The following is a 14,299-nucleotide window of genomic DNA, read 5'->3' on the forward strand; positions in this document are numbered from 1 at the left end:
CACATCCGGCCCCCCCCTCCGCCGCTTCCGGTGGGCGCCAGTTCCGCTTCCGGTGCGGCGGATCGCGGGACGGTGCCGGTTCCGTTGCCAGGGTGAGGGGCCGCATCGCGCTGCCGGGGGGCGGGCGGCGGATCGGCGGCGGCACTGCGGCCCAGCGGGCTGCGGGGAGCGCCGCCGCGACCCCGATCGCCGGGGCGGCCCGGTGGGTCTGGGGCCGAGCCTGTCTGTGTGCGGCGGAGGCCGGGCTTTACTGGGCCGGGGTATGGCAGGGCCCGTCGCGGGTGGAGGGGGCCGAGGGCGGGCGCTTGTCGCGGCCAGGTCGGTGACCCCATAATGTCTGCGGGGCGGGAGCGGCTTCCCCGGGGCCGGCAGCAGCGTGTGGGGCTCCCCTCTCGCCTCGCACCGTGTCGCTGCTGGGAGAGCCCCGAACCGGGGCCGCGGGGAGCGAACCTCGGCTTGTGCATCCGCGGGCGCTGTCCAGGGACGTGGCTGCTGTGGTGGTTGAACCGGAGCAGCTTCTGATTCAAAACCCCGTCCCTCCACCTGTTGCGGGGTGGTAGAAAGTGCTGCGGTCCCGCCTGCAGCATCGCGCGTCCTGTGTCTGGAGGGTGTTACGTTTGTGTTTCATGTTCCTTAGTGAAACGTAAATATGTGGATGTCTCTTTTCTAAATCTTCCAAGAAAAGTGGCGTAATGCAACAATTTAACTACAATAACATAACTTCATCACTTTCTCTGACTCAGTGACCTTCCAACCCACAGGCTCTTGGTGGTTAAGGGCTCTGAAGATGTAGTTAACCAAACTGAGCTTCAGTTTTGCATTGCATCCAGCCCCGATGGTAGAAACTTTGAAAATCCCTGTCTTTCTCTGTTCCTCATCTAATTTCCTCTAATCACTGATTCTGGTGACCACACTTAGTCTCTTAGCATTTTGGTATCAAATAAAGGTATAATTTCTGCTTGGTGTTTCTGATAACGTTCATCCCAACAGGACTGTAGTTCAGTACGGACAGATGTTGGGCAGGTGCTCACCTTTGGAGGAATGATCTTTTCAGTTTAGTGCTGGACAGAGACTTGAGAAGTTTTCTCACAGTTCTTGCCCTGTGCATTTTCTTGCCGAATGATTTGAGGTGTATGGTACTGGTGAGAAAACAGACTATAAACTCTTCTTTGTGTAAACTTAGTCTAAGGATTGTGGACAGGTATAATTTATGATGATGACCCTACTTATCAACATTGCTTGACACTATGCACTCTGAACTTCAGTTGAATTTCTTGGTGCTTCTAGGACCCCTTTTTCATGGGTCTGTTTTTTCACAGGGTAATATCAGGTCCCTTTCTGAGTTGGGAATATTGGGGGGGTGCAGGGTTGTGAGAAAAAATTCATTTTTCTGTGACACCAGTTTTGCTCTTCAATTTGTTTTCAAGGCTCTTAGAGGGAATAGTGTGGAGGTGTGGCTTGTAGTGTCCTCAGCAAGCAGGTTTTATCTAGCCCTCTAGTCTGAGCTTGGTGGGTACACCTGAGTTATAACTTATTCATTCCTAATAGGCCGTACTGTATGAATGAGAAGTGTTTTGTCTGAGAGCAGGTAACTTCTGAAATACAACACTAGAGAGGGAGAAGAATCAGATTTTTGGATTTGGATTCTGAGATTTTTCAGAATTGTCAGACCTGTATTTCTTGGTGTAATGTATTCCTTGAAGGTGAATAGCCTCAAGGGTTTTTTCTACAAGTCTGCTCTCTCTTCTTCTTGAATACAAGTCTTTCGAGGACAATCTCACCATTAGTGGTGCAGAGGCCTTTTCTACATCCATTGGCAGTCTGTAACAGCCTTTTTGTACCTTTCTATCTCCTCGATTCTCTGCTTCCAAGCTTTAACAGAAAAAACCCCCACATTCTTCTTCCTTCCACGTAAAGCTAGAAAACTTGGTTTTCTGCTGTGTTTAATGTAGGACTGAACTGTTAAATACAATTTGTGTAAGTGGTGCTGTGTAAATTAAAGACAGTATAATTATGGTTGTTTTGTCAGCACTGCAATGAAAGTGCAGTTCTTACAGTGTAATGCATTGTGTAGGTGTGTATTTTGGCTTTGTTTTCAAACTCCTACTTTGATATTGCTACAGTGAGACGTGACCTGGGGTGTGTATTACTGCAGGTATTGCACAGTGAAAGTGATTAGAGAAAACCAGTGCTAAAAACGAACAGTTGGCTTCAGAACTATGTTTATGGGTTTATATGTTTTAGGTATTTCACATTTGGTGTTTGTTTTTACGCATGTGAGGATAGCCGTGGCTGGTTCGGTTGTGTAATTATTGCAGAGGACATTTCTGAGCTTTGAAATGACTTTTATGATACTGCAGTACTCTGCTTGGGTGCTGGTTATGCAGTGAACAGGCTGTACCTGCACAGAACACACAGCAAATGAGCATATGCTGGAGCAAATGGTGAATGTGACATTGCTAAATACATTGAAGTGGAACTCGGAGTCCCAGTTTTAGTGCTGCTCTTTCTCCCTTAGTTTCAACATTTAATCAACGTTATTATCTGCTTATGCAAAACAAACAGCTCTTTGATGTACAACATAATAAAAGATCAAAAATACTTTAAATAGACTGTATGATTTGTCTCCTGAAAAGAGCAGTTCTCCTATTTCCTCCTTACATGATCATTGTATTTTCCTCCTGCAGCAGATTTTTCAGAAAATAATACTGAACATATGCTTCCAGGATGTCTCTCCCTCTCATAATAAAATGGGGTGGACAGGAGTATACGATAACCTCTCTATCAGAAGAAGACACAGTGTTGGATCTGAAGCAGTCTCTTAAAGGCCTTACTGGAGTGTTACCAGAGCGTCAAAAACTACTTGGACTTAAAATGAAGGGTAACTATTCATATTTGCTATTTGTTGTGGGTATGCCTGAAATGTTCAAGGTCAAACATCCTCTAAACCTAGCGAGGAGGTGTATACTAACAGGTCATCTACCTCCCAGAATGAACATGAACATGGAAATTTTATACATCCCTGGGTGTAGTTTATTATTGATACATCTACCTGGTCATTTTTTAATGGCTGAAATGGAAGTGCTGCAAATGTATGTTAAAAAAAGTTAAATTGCTGCTAGCCACACCAGCAGTGTATCTGTGTATGGAAGAAGATGAAAATACAGCTTGGGCTATTCTGGTGTTTCAATTAACCATGAAAAGTTTCAACATTTTTCTAAAATCTCTCTACCCAGTAAAAAAGAAACTATTATCTGTTTGCATTATAGGCAAACCTGCCGATGATGATGTTAAGCTTGGAGCTCTCAAGTTGAAACCAAATACTAAAATTATGATGATGGGCACTCGTGAAGAAAGTTTGGTAAATATTTGAATTGTTTATTCACTTAAACAGGAAAAAATGCTTATAGGTCTCTTAAGTATGATTTTAAATTTTGAATATTCCAATAATCAGTTGAGAAGTGGTATTACAGTAGATTTCTGTTGGTGTTTATTTTTCTACATAAAGGTTTTCTGCAGAACGCTGTTAGCTGTGTCCTTGTGAAACTCCTGTATTGTTCTGGATTTGAAGTACAAACCTATTACTGTGATACTGACTTCTTAAATCTGAACAATCATTGATATACTTCAGTAATTCTTTCCACTAACAAAATGAAATAATTTTGGTTAAATAGTACTTTTGTCCTATGCAGTAATAGGAACTTGATATGTGATGTTGTTTTCCTTCAGTGATCCTAGTTATGTTTTCTTATTATTCCTCTAGGAAGATGTCCTTGGGCCACCTCCTGATAACGATGATGTTGTCAATGACTTTGATATTGAAGAGGAAGTTGTGGAAGTAGAAAACAGGTTAGGAATTGTAGCTGTTAGAGAACAGCCCTGTCATTGAATGTTCAGTATGCATTTTAATTAACTGGAACTTTTTGCACTGTTACATTAGGGAAGAAAATCTACTAAAAATTTCCCGCAGAGTTAAAGAGTACAAAGTGGAAATTCTGAACCCTCCTAGAGAAGGAAAAAAGCTGCTGGTGCTAGATGTTGATTATACACTATTTGGTGAGATTTTATGCAACTTGTGGGTTTTGTTTAAGAGGTCGTTTTATTTGCCAGTTCACATTTCTTGATTTTTGTTTTACAAATCTACTTCAGTAACTTTGGTATGTGTTGTACTGTATCATTTCTGCTTTGTAATATTTTGGGGTCTTCTGCTTATATTTTAAAAAACATTGGGCATTTTAAGTGTTGCATATTGTTGATTTTAGTGCAGCAACTATTTACTTTCTGCAAGAAGACGTAAAAAAGTAGCGATTTAGTGTTCTATCCAAATAATCTCTCTCAACCGGTTTGTGTCTTGGACATCACAGTTGCAGGGCGAGATATTGTAAAGTAACAATCTCTGTCTGTACCTGATTGAGTCCATTTTTGGTGGGCGTGGGAGAATAGCTTCAAATTTTATTTCCACATTGTTACTAAATGCACAAAACCATGTTTTACTTGAAAATTCTGCCCAACTGGTTTGTTTGGAAGCCAGAATTTTCCTTATGACTTGATTTTCTGGGATGTAAGTGTGTCATGGCAGCTTGCCTATAAGCAGTAATATGCTCGTCATATTCTTTTTCCTTAGCTTTCCTTTTTGATGAGATCTGTTTACAATCTGAGATCAAAATTCAACCTATTACTGAGTTTAACATTTTTATTTAGAGGTCTTCTGCTAGCAGAATTTGACGTCAGTTTTCTAATTGGAACAAGCAACGTTTGCATGTCTGGAATAAGCTGGATACATGTTCACAAAATTAACTGGACTAGGTTTAAAGGAATCTGTTTCATATCTGGGCTGTTACAAATGTTCTAAGTGCAGAGATGAACTATTTGGCTCTTCAAAGATACTCAGACCTACAGATCTCTGATTTAATTATTAGCTAAGCTTTCAAATACCTGTAAGGATCAAAGACCTGCAAGATAAATATCCCCTCTGTTTCTTCTTTCCACCTTTAAAATGAGAATGGTAGTTTGCTATGAATTCATTCCTAGTTTTAAAGTGCCCCAGTGCTTCCCTCATGAAACCTTTAGGTCTCTGGATAGATAGGAAATTCAGACTGAACTTTCATTACTTAACCTAAACTTTAATAATGAATTGCTTGTCTATTACATTCTATTTAGATCATAGATCATGTGCTGAAACTGGGGTAGAACTGATGAGGCCATACCTTCATGAATTCCTGACATCTGCATATGAGGATTATGATATTGTAATTTGGTGTAAGTTTTATACTCAAGACTTTATTGTAAATTGTCAGAGACAAGACTCCAGGTGGGAGGTTTTTATATTGCTTTTTAGAGTGAATCACAAGATCTAAAACAATATATGAATGTTGAGTAATAAAATTCAGCAGGTACGTTCACACAGCTATTAGAGCAATTATAGAAAAATAGTAATTTTTATGTGAAAAAACACATTGCTCATATGAATGGATCTAATCACAGTATAAAGCTCAACATCACTTTACTAAGTGTTACTTTGTACAAACAAGTGCTTGAAGTAGCAGAATCGCATAATCAACATTCAAACACTGTTTGATAACTATCTTTACAAAATAATCTGAATCCAGACAATAAGTAGTGAACTGCCAAATGAACCAAAGTCTCCTGTCTACAGCTTTTTCATGCTGTTTCACTTCCTGTCTGCAGCTGGAGAACAGACTTGAGCCAGTGCAGGGTTTATACCATATTAAAATTGTATTACAGAATTTAGTTTTCATGGTCTGGAACAGTGCTTACACATACTCTTAGATCAATGTTGACACTTTGTCCTTTCCAGGCCTTATATATCCTTATCATTGCTTCCAGAAGAAAATCCTGCACAGGAATATGGTTCCTCAAACCAGGTGTACCCCGCTTCTTACAGTCCTGCAGACTGTAGTTAGTAACAGTTGATCTAGAAAATGGTTTAAATGTATGCAGTGCTTCATCTAGTTGTTCATTTGAAACATAAGCTTTTCCAAATAAACATAAACTTCCATGAAGGAATTCTGACTTCAAGGCAATGAACCCTAAAAGCTGTAACAAGGATGAATCTTTCTGAAATTAAATTGTGTGTAAAAATTTCATAGAAACAGCTTCTTGGCTTGTTTCTTTTTTGCCTCTCAGTGACTTGTTTTGATAAAGAATTCTGTTCTCTCACTCTTGTTTCAGCTGCCACTAATATGAAGTGGATTGAAGCTAAAATGAAAGTAAGTTGTTCTGGAAATGTGTAGTTTGTTTCTAGTCTGGTTAGCTGTTCAGGTAGTTGGACTCGTGCTCAGGGTTATAGAGCAGGTTAGCAACTGGTCATATGGATCAAAATCTGAGGTTTTCTAATCTTCAGTCACTTTATCTCTGTCACAAAAAATAGATTAAATCTAATTTTAGAATTCCATACGAACTATCAGCAGTAGGTGCTAAATTTAGCAGAACTAAACAGAAGTCACTACCTGGTGGAACTGAGATTAGTCACATAGCATTCACAGTTGCTTTCATCTTTCCTCTAGAGTTCTAGTCCTTGAGTGTAATATCATTTTTTTTAAAGGTGCAGACAGATGTGGCATGCTGGAATACGTTGTCAAGAGGAAACTCTTTTCATATTTATCTTGTACCTCTTGCAGCTGTGTGGTTCTGTTGCTTCCTCTGTCTTACTAAACATCCGTAAGAGCTGCTCTTTCAATCCTAGTTTCTTCCGTACCTAAATCAGGCAACTAGCCAGTTTTGCACAGCTGACCCAGTGGTAAACATATTTACAGTCAGGCTTAGCTGTAAATCTAATGAGCTTACTAAGAATTGCTGGATGTTTGGTTGTTGGGGTTTTTTTAATGCTTATAAATCAAAGTTTGTTTCCATTTCAGGGAAAACTTTTCTAAATTTAAGCTTTTGTGTCTCTATTCTTTGTTACAGACTAACCATTTTTTTCAGAGCAAAGCACATTTTCAGTGTTCTCTTCCTCAAAATAATGAATTGCTACTTTTTTATTTTCCTAAACAAAGGAGTGATCTCAGAAATGAAAACTTTTAATCACCATGAAGTGGAGCTAGCTCAAGTAAAAGTGATGTTGAGCCTTGCAAACATTGCACTTCTTGTGGCAGTGTTGTATCTCCATTTATGTTGTGTCTGTCAGTGTAGTGCTAGAACTCAGCCTTGTGGAAAACCATTGTTAAAAATGGGGCTGTTTCCCCCGCACTGGTCGCCTCTCTAAATTTCTAGGTCACCTTTCCAGCCCTTTCATATTTCACTGAATCACAACCTTTCAATGCCTACTCCAGCATCCTGATGAGTTGAGATTCCTACCACTAGCATCAACTGCTGTTTCTCCTTGAACTGATAGCACCAGGGATGCTTACCTCTACAAGTTTCACTTTTTGTCAGAGCAATGGTTCCAGCAATACTTGGCATTAAAGATATTGGTTTAAACTACAAAGCAGGAACAGTATTAAAAAGAAAGGCTTATCAGATAACCAAGTTTAAACTCTCACCATCTATTTATGCTTGGAATTCGAACAGTCTAGAACAGCGAGTTTTTTCAGTGTAACAGGACACTGACCCAGGTAGGCAGCTCTTTTCATTTGCAAGAGTGACTTTTTCATATACAAGCAAATCAGTTAAGTGTGGCTGGATATTTGCAAGAGAGTTGTTGCAGTGGGTATTTTCTCCTTGTTCTGTAGCTTTGCATATTACTGCTGCTGCACACACCAGAAGTTGTCAGCACTATATGTGTTATAACATGTCAGCAGATTTTGCTATTCCTTTTCAGCTTGGGAAAGGATTTGAGATGGAAATGGTGCTCTCTCATCTAGTCAGTGTTTTTTATTTCTGAAAATGATGTTGTCCTTGGAGTCTTTATTTCAGGAGTTATCACATCTTTAAAGGGCAAATTGACAGATTTCTGATTCATTGGTTGTCTTGGACACATTTAGGAGGAAAGGGTAACAATGAACGGTTATTATAGATTTCATCTTCAATTGGGCTGTGATTTACTGGAAGGAACTGTCCTAGTTTTGGCTGGGGTAGAGTTAATTTTCTTCCTAGTAGCTGGTGCAGTGCTGTGTTTTAGATTTAGTATGAGAATAATGTTAACACACTGATGTTTTAGTTGTTGCTATGTAGTGCTTACCCTCATCAAGGATTTTTCAGTTTCGTATGCTCTACCAGCGAGCACGGTCACAAGAAGCAGGGAGGGAGCAGAGCCAGGACACCTGAGCTGAACTAGCCAAAGGGATATTCCATACCATAGAACATCATGCCCAGTATAGAAACTGGGGGCAGTTGGCCAGGAGCCACCGATCACTGCTCAGGTTCAGGCTGGGCATCAATTAGTGGGTGGTGGGCAACTGTGTTGTGCATCACTTGTTGGGTTTTTTGGAGGTTGGATGGTTTGTTTGTTTACTTGGGGACAGGTTTATTCCTTCCCCCCTCTCTCTCTATATATATATACACACTTTTGTTATTATTTTTTATTATTATTAGGTTTTATTTCAGTTATTAAACTGTTCTTAACCCATGGGCGTTTACCCTTTTTCTGATCCTCCTCCCCATCCTGCCAGGGGAGGTGGGGAGTGAGCAAGTGGCTGCATGGCACTTTGTTGCTGTCTGGGCTCAAACCATAACAGGAACAAATAGCAGACAGTACTCAGGTGCTATCCTTGCTGTGGATATTGAGTGAAGTTGAGGCATGTAGAACTTGTGAAAGATTATACATGAAGGTACAGGCAAGACCTCTCTGTATTTTGCCTTTTCTGCAAAATTGCTTTGATTTATGCTGACATCAGTTGATAAGTTTTGACAGTAAACACTGCAAAAAAATTCCTATCAGCTTTTTTATCTCATGGTAGAATGCTGTAATTTATGATTCTCATTAGGTAAAACGTTTAAAACCTCCCAGATGCCTATTTTTAGTGTGTCTCTGGTGATCCTCATCAACTCACACTTTGACAAACAATGTATTATAATTGTGGTTCCAGTTGCGCAGCAGTAAACCTGTCATAATTAGAAGCTTTAATAATAAATCTTTGTGATGCAGGAGCTTGGAGTGAGCACCAATGCGAACTACAAGATAACTTTCATGTTGGACAGTGCTGCCATGATAACAGTGCATACTCCTAGAAGAGGACTAATAGATGTAAGTGCTTATTTCTTCCTGATCTTTTTCTACATTCAACCAACACATTATCATACCCCTTTGAATTATTCAACAATAAAGTTGTGCTGGAGTTTTCATGCAAGAAAACTAAGAATCTTGGAAGCATACGTTTGGGTATCTTTCTACTGAAATTCTCAATGCTTTGAGTAGTACATTTGGTTGACACTGCTTTCAAATCGAATAATAGGTAACTGTTGCAAGAGAATTTACTACCAATAGAAGGGGTTTTTTTGTGGGGGATTGGGGAGTGTATTTAGTAGGTTCTACTATTTCACATCTCTTATATTAAAGCCAAACTACCTGCTAATTTTTCAGCGAAAGAATACAAGTGTCCATTCAAGTTTGCACTCAAATTCCTATAGACTGGTATTGCCATCTTCTGCAGATCTCATTTACCTCAGGTACTTTGTGTATCTTATTTTTTCAGGTGAAGCCTCTTGGTGTTATCTGGGGAAAATTTTCAGAGTATTACAGCAAAAAAAATACTATAATGTTTGATGATATTGGCCGAAACTTCCTAATGAATCCACAAAATGGACTCAAGGTAATTTTAACTGGAATTTTCATTTACTTCTACTTTTTCTTATACTTCAAGCAGTACTTTCTCATACTTCTTTGCTGTATCATAAAGAAAGGCTATTAACTAGCAAAGATGCGTATTTTATTATTTTTTTAGATTGCCATTTATCTGGACTAATATTTCCCTAACATTAGTATTAAACAAGCTTTGTTTCACTATGAAGTGAGCTTTGAAGAGACTGCCAAAAATCAACAAAATTATGACTTCTGCTTAAATTATACCTGTGAATTGTAATCAAGCTGGGCATTGCTGACAGGCACCATTGAAATATGCCATGGTCAATCTCAATAGTGGTTCTATTCAGAAAATAAGTATCTCATTGGGAGAGGATTATCCAGAATGCTCCCTCTAGCTCAGATTTAAAAGATGTTTGTCAAAATGTTAACAGAGCTGCAGATAAGAACATTGAATCACTAAAACAAGGCACAGGTATAATGTATTCCAAGCTGAAAACAGTTGTCAGATAAGCTTTATTTCTGACATCTCTTTTCACAGAAGCTATGACTGTAGTCAAAGGCTTTTTGTTGAAAAAATTGCATCTGGTTCCAGTGATGCCACACAACTCAAAGCAGAGCTGAAAACCCCTCTTGTATCCTGCAAAAATATCTATGAAATCATATCACAAAGTGTGGCAGTCCCTTCCAGATCATTTTATCTTTCTGTCTGACTGGGAGGGGAAGGCTTGAAGTGCAAGACAAAAGAAATTTCTTCCTTGTGGGCATGTAAAGTAAAACCCCTACAGTCCAGTTTGCATGAATAAGACAAATTGGATGTGGTCACTAGTGGAAACGGTTTTTCTTCCTCTTACCCAAGAGAAGTTATAATTTGGAATAGTACTGAAAATATATTTTACTTAGTTGGTACATGATAGAGAACTGAAAGCATTTTTCTTTGAGCAAATAGTTATACCCAGTTTATTTATTTTGTATAGATAAGACCTTTTATGAAAGCACATTTAAATCGGGATAAAGACAAGGAGCTTCTAAAGCTCACTCAATACCTCAAAGAAATAGCAAAACTAGATGACTTCTTGGAACTGAATCACAAACATTGGGAAAGGTAAGAACAAAGTCAAAAATCTTTCTTCCTTCTGTCCCTGACCCCACGGTGTTTTGCTTGAGATTGTCTGTACAGTGATCGGAAACATCTGAGCTGATGAACTTTGCCATCACTTACAGTTATGAAGGTCCTTTACTTTGAGTGGAATTTTAATAAGGCTATAGTGTTTGGGCTGCTTCCCTGAAATGATAAGATTTTGACAGAACGGGGCTTTTTTTTTCCATACTTCTCCAGCATTCAGGACTGAAGATTATTTTCAGTTGAAGCAATTATGCTTCCTGAAGAGAAAAGAATTCTTGAAGGAACCTGGTCCCTGGAAATCTCTCTCTTCCCACCCCTACAAAGTTAGGCTGACAGTTCAGATCTCACATCCTTTGCAGCAAGGCAATTTTTCTGGTGGTTACTTCAGAGGTTTGGGGTGTTACATTGTGGCTCTGAGGTGCTATCCGGGTTGTGTGGTATTACAGTATTTATCAGCTCTGAAACGTAAGTTACTGTGTTATGAACAAGAGTTTTCCAAATGCCTAGGGCACCAGTTAGCATCCTAATTCTTGCTAAAGAATGATTAGCTGAAGCGTTTGGGCAAAATTCTTACTGTTTTTATGCAACAGCCTGGAGTTTCAACATGTGAAAAAATGAGTGCAATATGCAATTTGAAAAATACTCATTCAGTGCTTGAAAGAGCAACCTTGCAAACTTGATACAATTTTCTTTCTTGTTTCTGATTAGAACAGAAAGTTAAATGTTAAATTTTGAAAGCAGTGAAATTCACTGGATATTTCACACTGTCAGTTAAATTGGTTGGATTTTTTTGTTCTGGAGCATTTCCAAAGACTTCAGTGTCACCACATAGAACAACTGCTCCAGCTATAGCAGTAGGAGAACTATGAGATCAGAAAGCAAGCATTTTAGAGTAACTCAGGGTTCTCTAAAGAAGCTAGTAGAGGGCCATTCTTTTCAGTTATTCCAGACGATTTATTCAAGCCCTGAATTTGAGGGAGTGCCATGTCTAATGGGCCTTTTTATCTTCAACTTCTACATTTTTCCACCTGATGTAATTTTCAACTTCTTAGAATAAAACACGCTTCCATTTCCTTCCTCCCTTTTGTTAAAAAAAAAAAAAAAATAAAATAAAAAAACAAACCAAAAAAACCCAAACTAATAGAGCCTAACTCTGTTGCAAGAACATTGAAATAAAGTAAAATCATAAGTAGTATTGATGACATTTCTAATTTTTTGTTATCAGTAAGGGGATTCCTAGTGAGAAAAGAAAGCAAGTTCATACTTGGAATTTATAACACATACTAGATATATTTGTGCCTACCTCTTGTGAAAAACTGTATGTTTGTTTCTTTCAGGTATCTTTCAAAGAAGCAAGGACAATAACAATAATAAAATTGTGTGGCACTGAATTGAAGGGAACATAACTAAGATCATTGGACTTTTCCTTGCTTTTATGCTAGAGTATAATAGTGCTGGACACTGGATCCAATGCCAGAATGACTGCTACACTTGGTCTTCCAGTTGGTTGGTTGTGGGGTTTTTTTAAAAAGATCACAGCAATAAGCTCAAAGTGGGAGAAACAAGTCAGTTACTTTTTCTTGCATTCAGTTCTGGTGTTACTACTTAAAATACTTTCCTCTCCTTTGCTGCCGAAGTACAACCATAACCATTAAAGACCAAAACCATTCTGAAACTAGAAAAACAGTTAAATATTTAGACCAAAAAAAGTTGAGTAAGGAGCCAACCTTGGTGGTGTATGAATTGTATAAGCCCTCTATTCCCTCCATCTTTAGAAACAGTCTCCCTCTCCCATTCCAGTATTTAAGTCTATAAATTACAAGTTGTCTAAGTTTGGTATGTATTAGTATGTCAGTGTTTCTCTGTGCAAGACAGTAAGATGGGAAAGTACCACCTCTGTGGCCAATTTACCCCAGTGCGTGAACTTGTACTATAAAGCAGTGTTTACTGGAAAACAAAAGATTGAAGTTTGAGGGAGAGAAACCCACTCTTATTTGGTAAGTGAAAAGCAGTCTGCCTGAAAAACTCTCATACGTCAGATAAAGGGTTTAAACCTCAGATGGGAAAGTCACATTCCTAACAAAGCATGAACAAAACCCTTGTTCTCTTCTAGTTAAATCTTGTCAAAGTGCAAACACTGTGTTTAAACACAATATTCAGCCATACTGTTCTTAAAATATCATTTACTTGCGCTGCTTATGCCTGCACTATAGAAGTGTGATGTGACTGCTGTTTGGCATTACCAACACTTGTGCATTATGCAGTTCATGTATTTGAAAGAAGACTGACCCTTTCAAATAAAAATGGTATATATTGTTCTTAAGGAACTATAGCAGTTGTGTAAATAATAAATACCTTTTTCATAATGTGTGTCCTGTGTTGTCTTAGATATCTAGTTTGCATAACAGAGAAGCTTTTGATAATCTTGATTTTGGGTGGTGGGGTTGGGGGCATTTCTTTGGGTTCCAGAGACACCGATTTTGCAGTTGAGTAAGAGACTGGTATGTGCCACTGCAGATTAGGGCAGTGGTGTCAAACACTGAAGCGCCTTTGCCTCCCAGGAAAGAAACCTTGACAGCAAATGTCAGAATGCCAGCACAGCAGACACAAATGAGGTGAGCATGTTAGGCTCCAGGTCAATGACCTGTCAGAAAATATAGTTTCTTATCCACTGCTCTTTGTGGTTTAGTGTTATCCCAAACTGTGTTTTAAACTAGTAAACCAGAAACCTGATGCGTAAAAATCTTTGTTTTAAGTAAGTATGAAGGGTGAATTACTGAAGTTTTGTCTCCTAAAGCTGGTTTCTGGACTGGAAGGCTGGCTCACTCATGTATGTACATGGCAGATCAGTCCTCAACCTTAGAATAGTGATCCTTTACCTGGGAAAGCTGCAGTAGCTTAGATGCTGGAATACAGGACTGATGTGTGGTGTACCAGAACACCTGTAAATTTAAACAACTGAAAGAAGTCAAGGCATTGCACTTGGATCACCTATAGTGTTTGTTGTGCTAGTCAGCTAGAGAAGACTGAACCAAGGAAATGTATTTCAACATGTGCCCATATCCTTTTGCTCAAAGTTGGCATACAAGCAGAAATTTTACAGTGAATGAGTGATACTCCTTTCTTCTGCTTTATACAAGGAACATTTTAGAAAATGTTGGGGTTTTTTTTAAATTTAATTGACACTGGGATTTCATCCCAGAATTTCAAAGTAGAAGTAGATGTGCACTCCCCTTTCAAATATTTTATAAGCTGAGCTGGAATACATGAGAGTGTGATCTCAATGTGATGGTAACACATAGCTGTTGCTGACAAGTCATTATGTCTTTTATGACTAACGTTGTTTCCCTTACCAGATTGTATGTTTGAAGACTAGTCTTGCAATCTGATTTTTTTTTCCCCTCACAAGAAAAGGAAACGCATGTATTTTACTGGCTATCTTCTAAAAACACTGCAGTGATTTACTTGGCTGA

The 14,299-nt window shown here is 38.9% G+C and overlaps 1 protein-coding gene across 5 annotated transcripts; it reads left to right on the forward strand.

The window, feature by feature from the left end:
• Nucleotides 1–30: 30 nt before the first annotated feature.
• On the forward strand, nt 31–13,192 carry UBLCP1 (ubiquitin like domain containing CTD phosphatase 1). 5 transcript variants are annotated; one of them, XM_030504585.1, is made up of 11 exons: nt 31–92; nt 2,727–2,881; nt 3,270–3,361; nt 3,764–3,849; nt 3,941–4,056; nt 5,161–5,259; nt 6,193–6,230; nt 9,047–9,145; nt 9,594–9,710; nt 10,678–10,805; nt 12,164–13,153. In XM_030504585.1, the coding sequence occupies exons 2-11, from the start codon at nt 2,728–2,730 to the stop codon at nt 12,189–12,191; spliced, it is 957 nt and encodes a 318-aa protein (XP_030360445.1). In that variant the 5' UTR covers nt 31–92; nt 2,727; the 3' UTR covers nt 12,192–13,153. The 5 variants fall into 5 exon arrangements, with proteins under 5 accessions (XP_030360445.1, XP_030360444.1, XP_030360442.1 ...); XM_030504584.1 differs by having other exon boundaries at nt 43–92; nt 2,691–2,881; XM_030504582.1 differs by having other exon boundaries at nt 44–92; nt 2,688–2,881; nt 12,164–13,192.
• Nucleotides 13,193–14,299: the final 1,107 nt, after the last annotated feature.

The sequence above is a fragment of the Strigops habroptila genome, chromosome 12, assembly GCF_004027225.2.
Source record: "Strigops habroptila isolate Jane chromosome 12, bStrHab1.2.pri, whole genome shotgun sequence".
NCBI lineage: Eukaryota > Metazoa > Chordata > Aves > Psittaciformes > Psittacidae > Strigops > Strigops habroptila.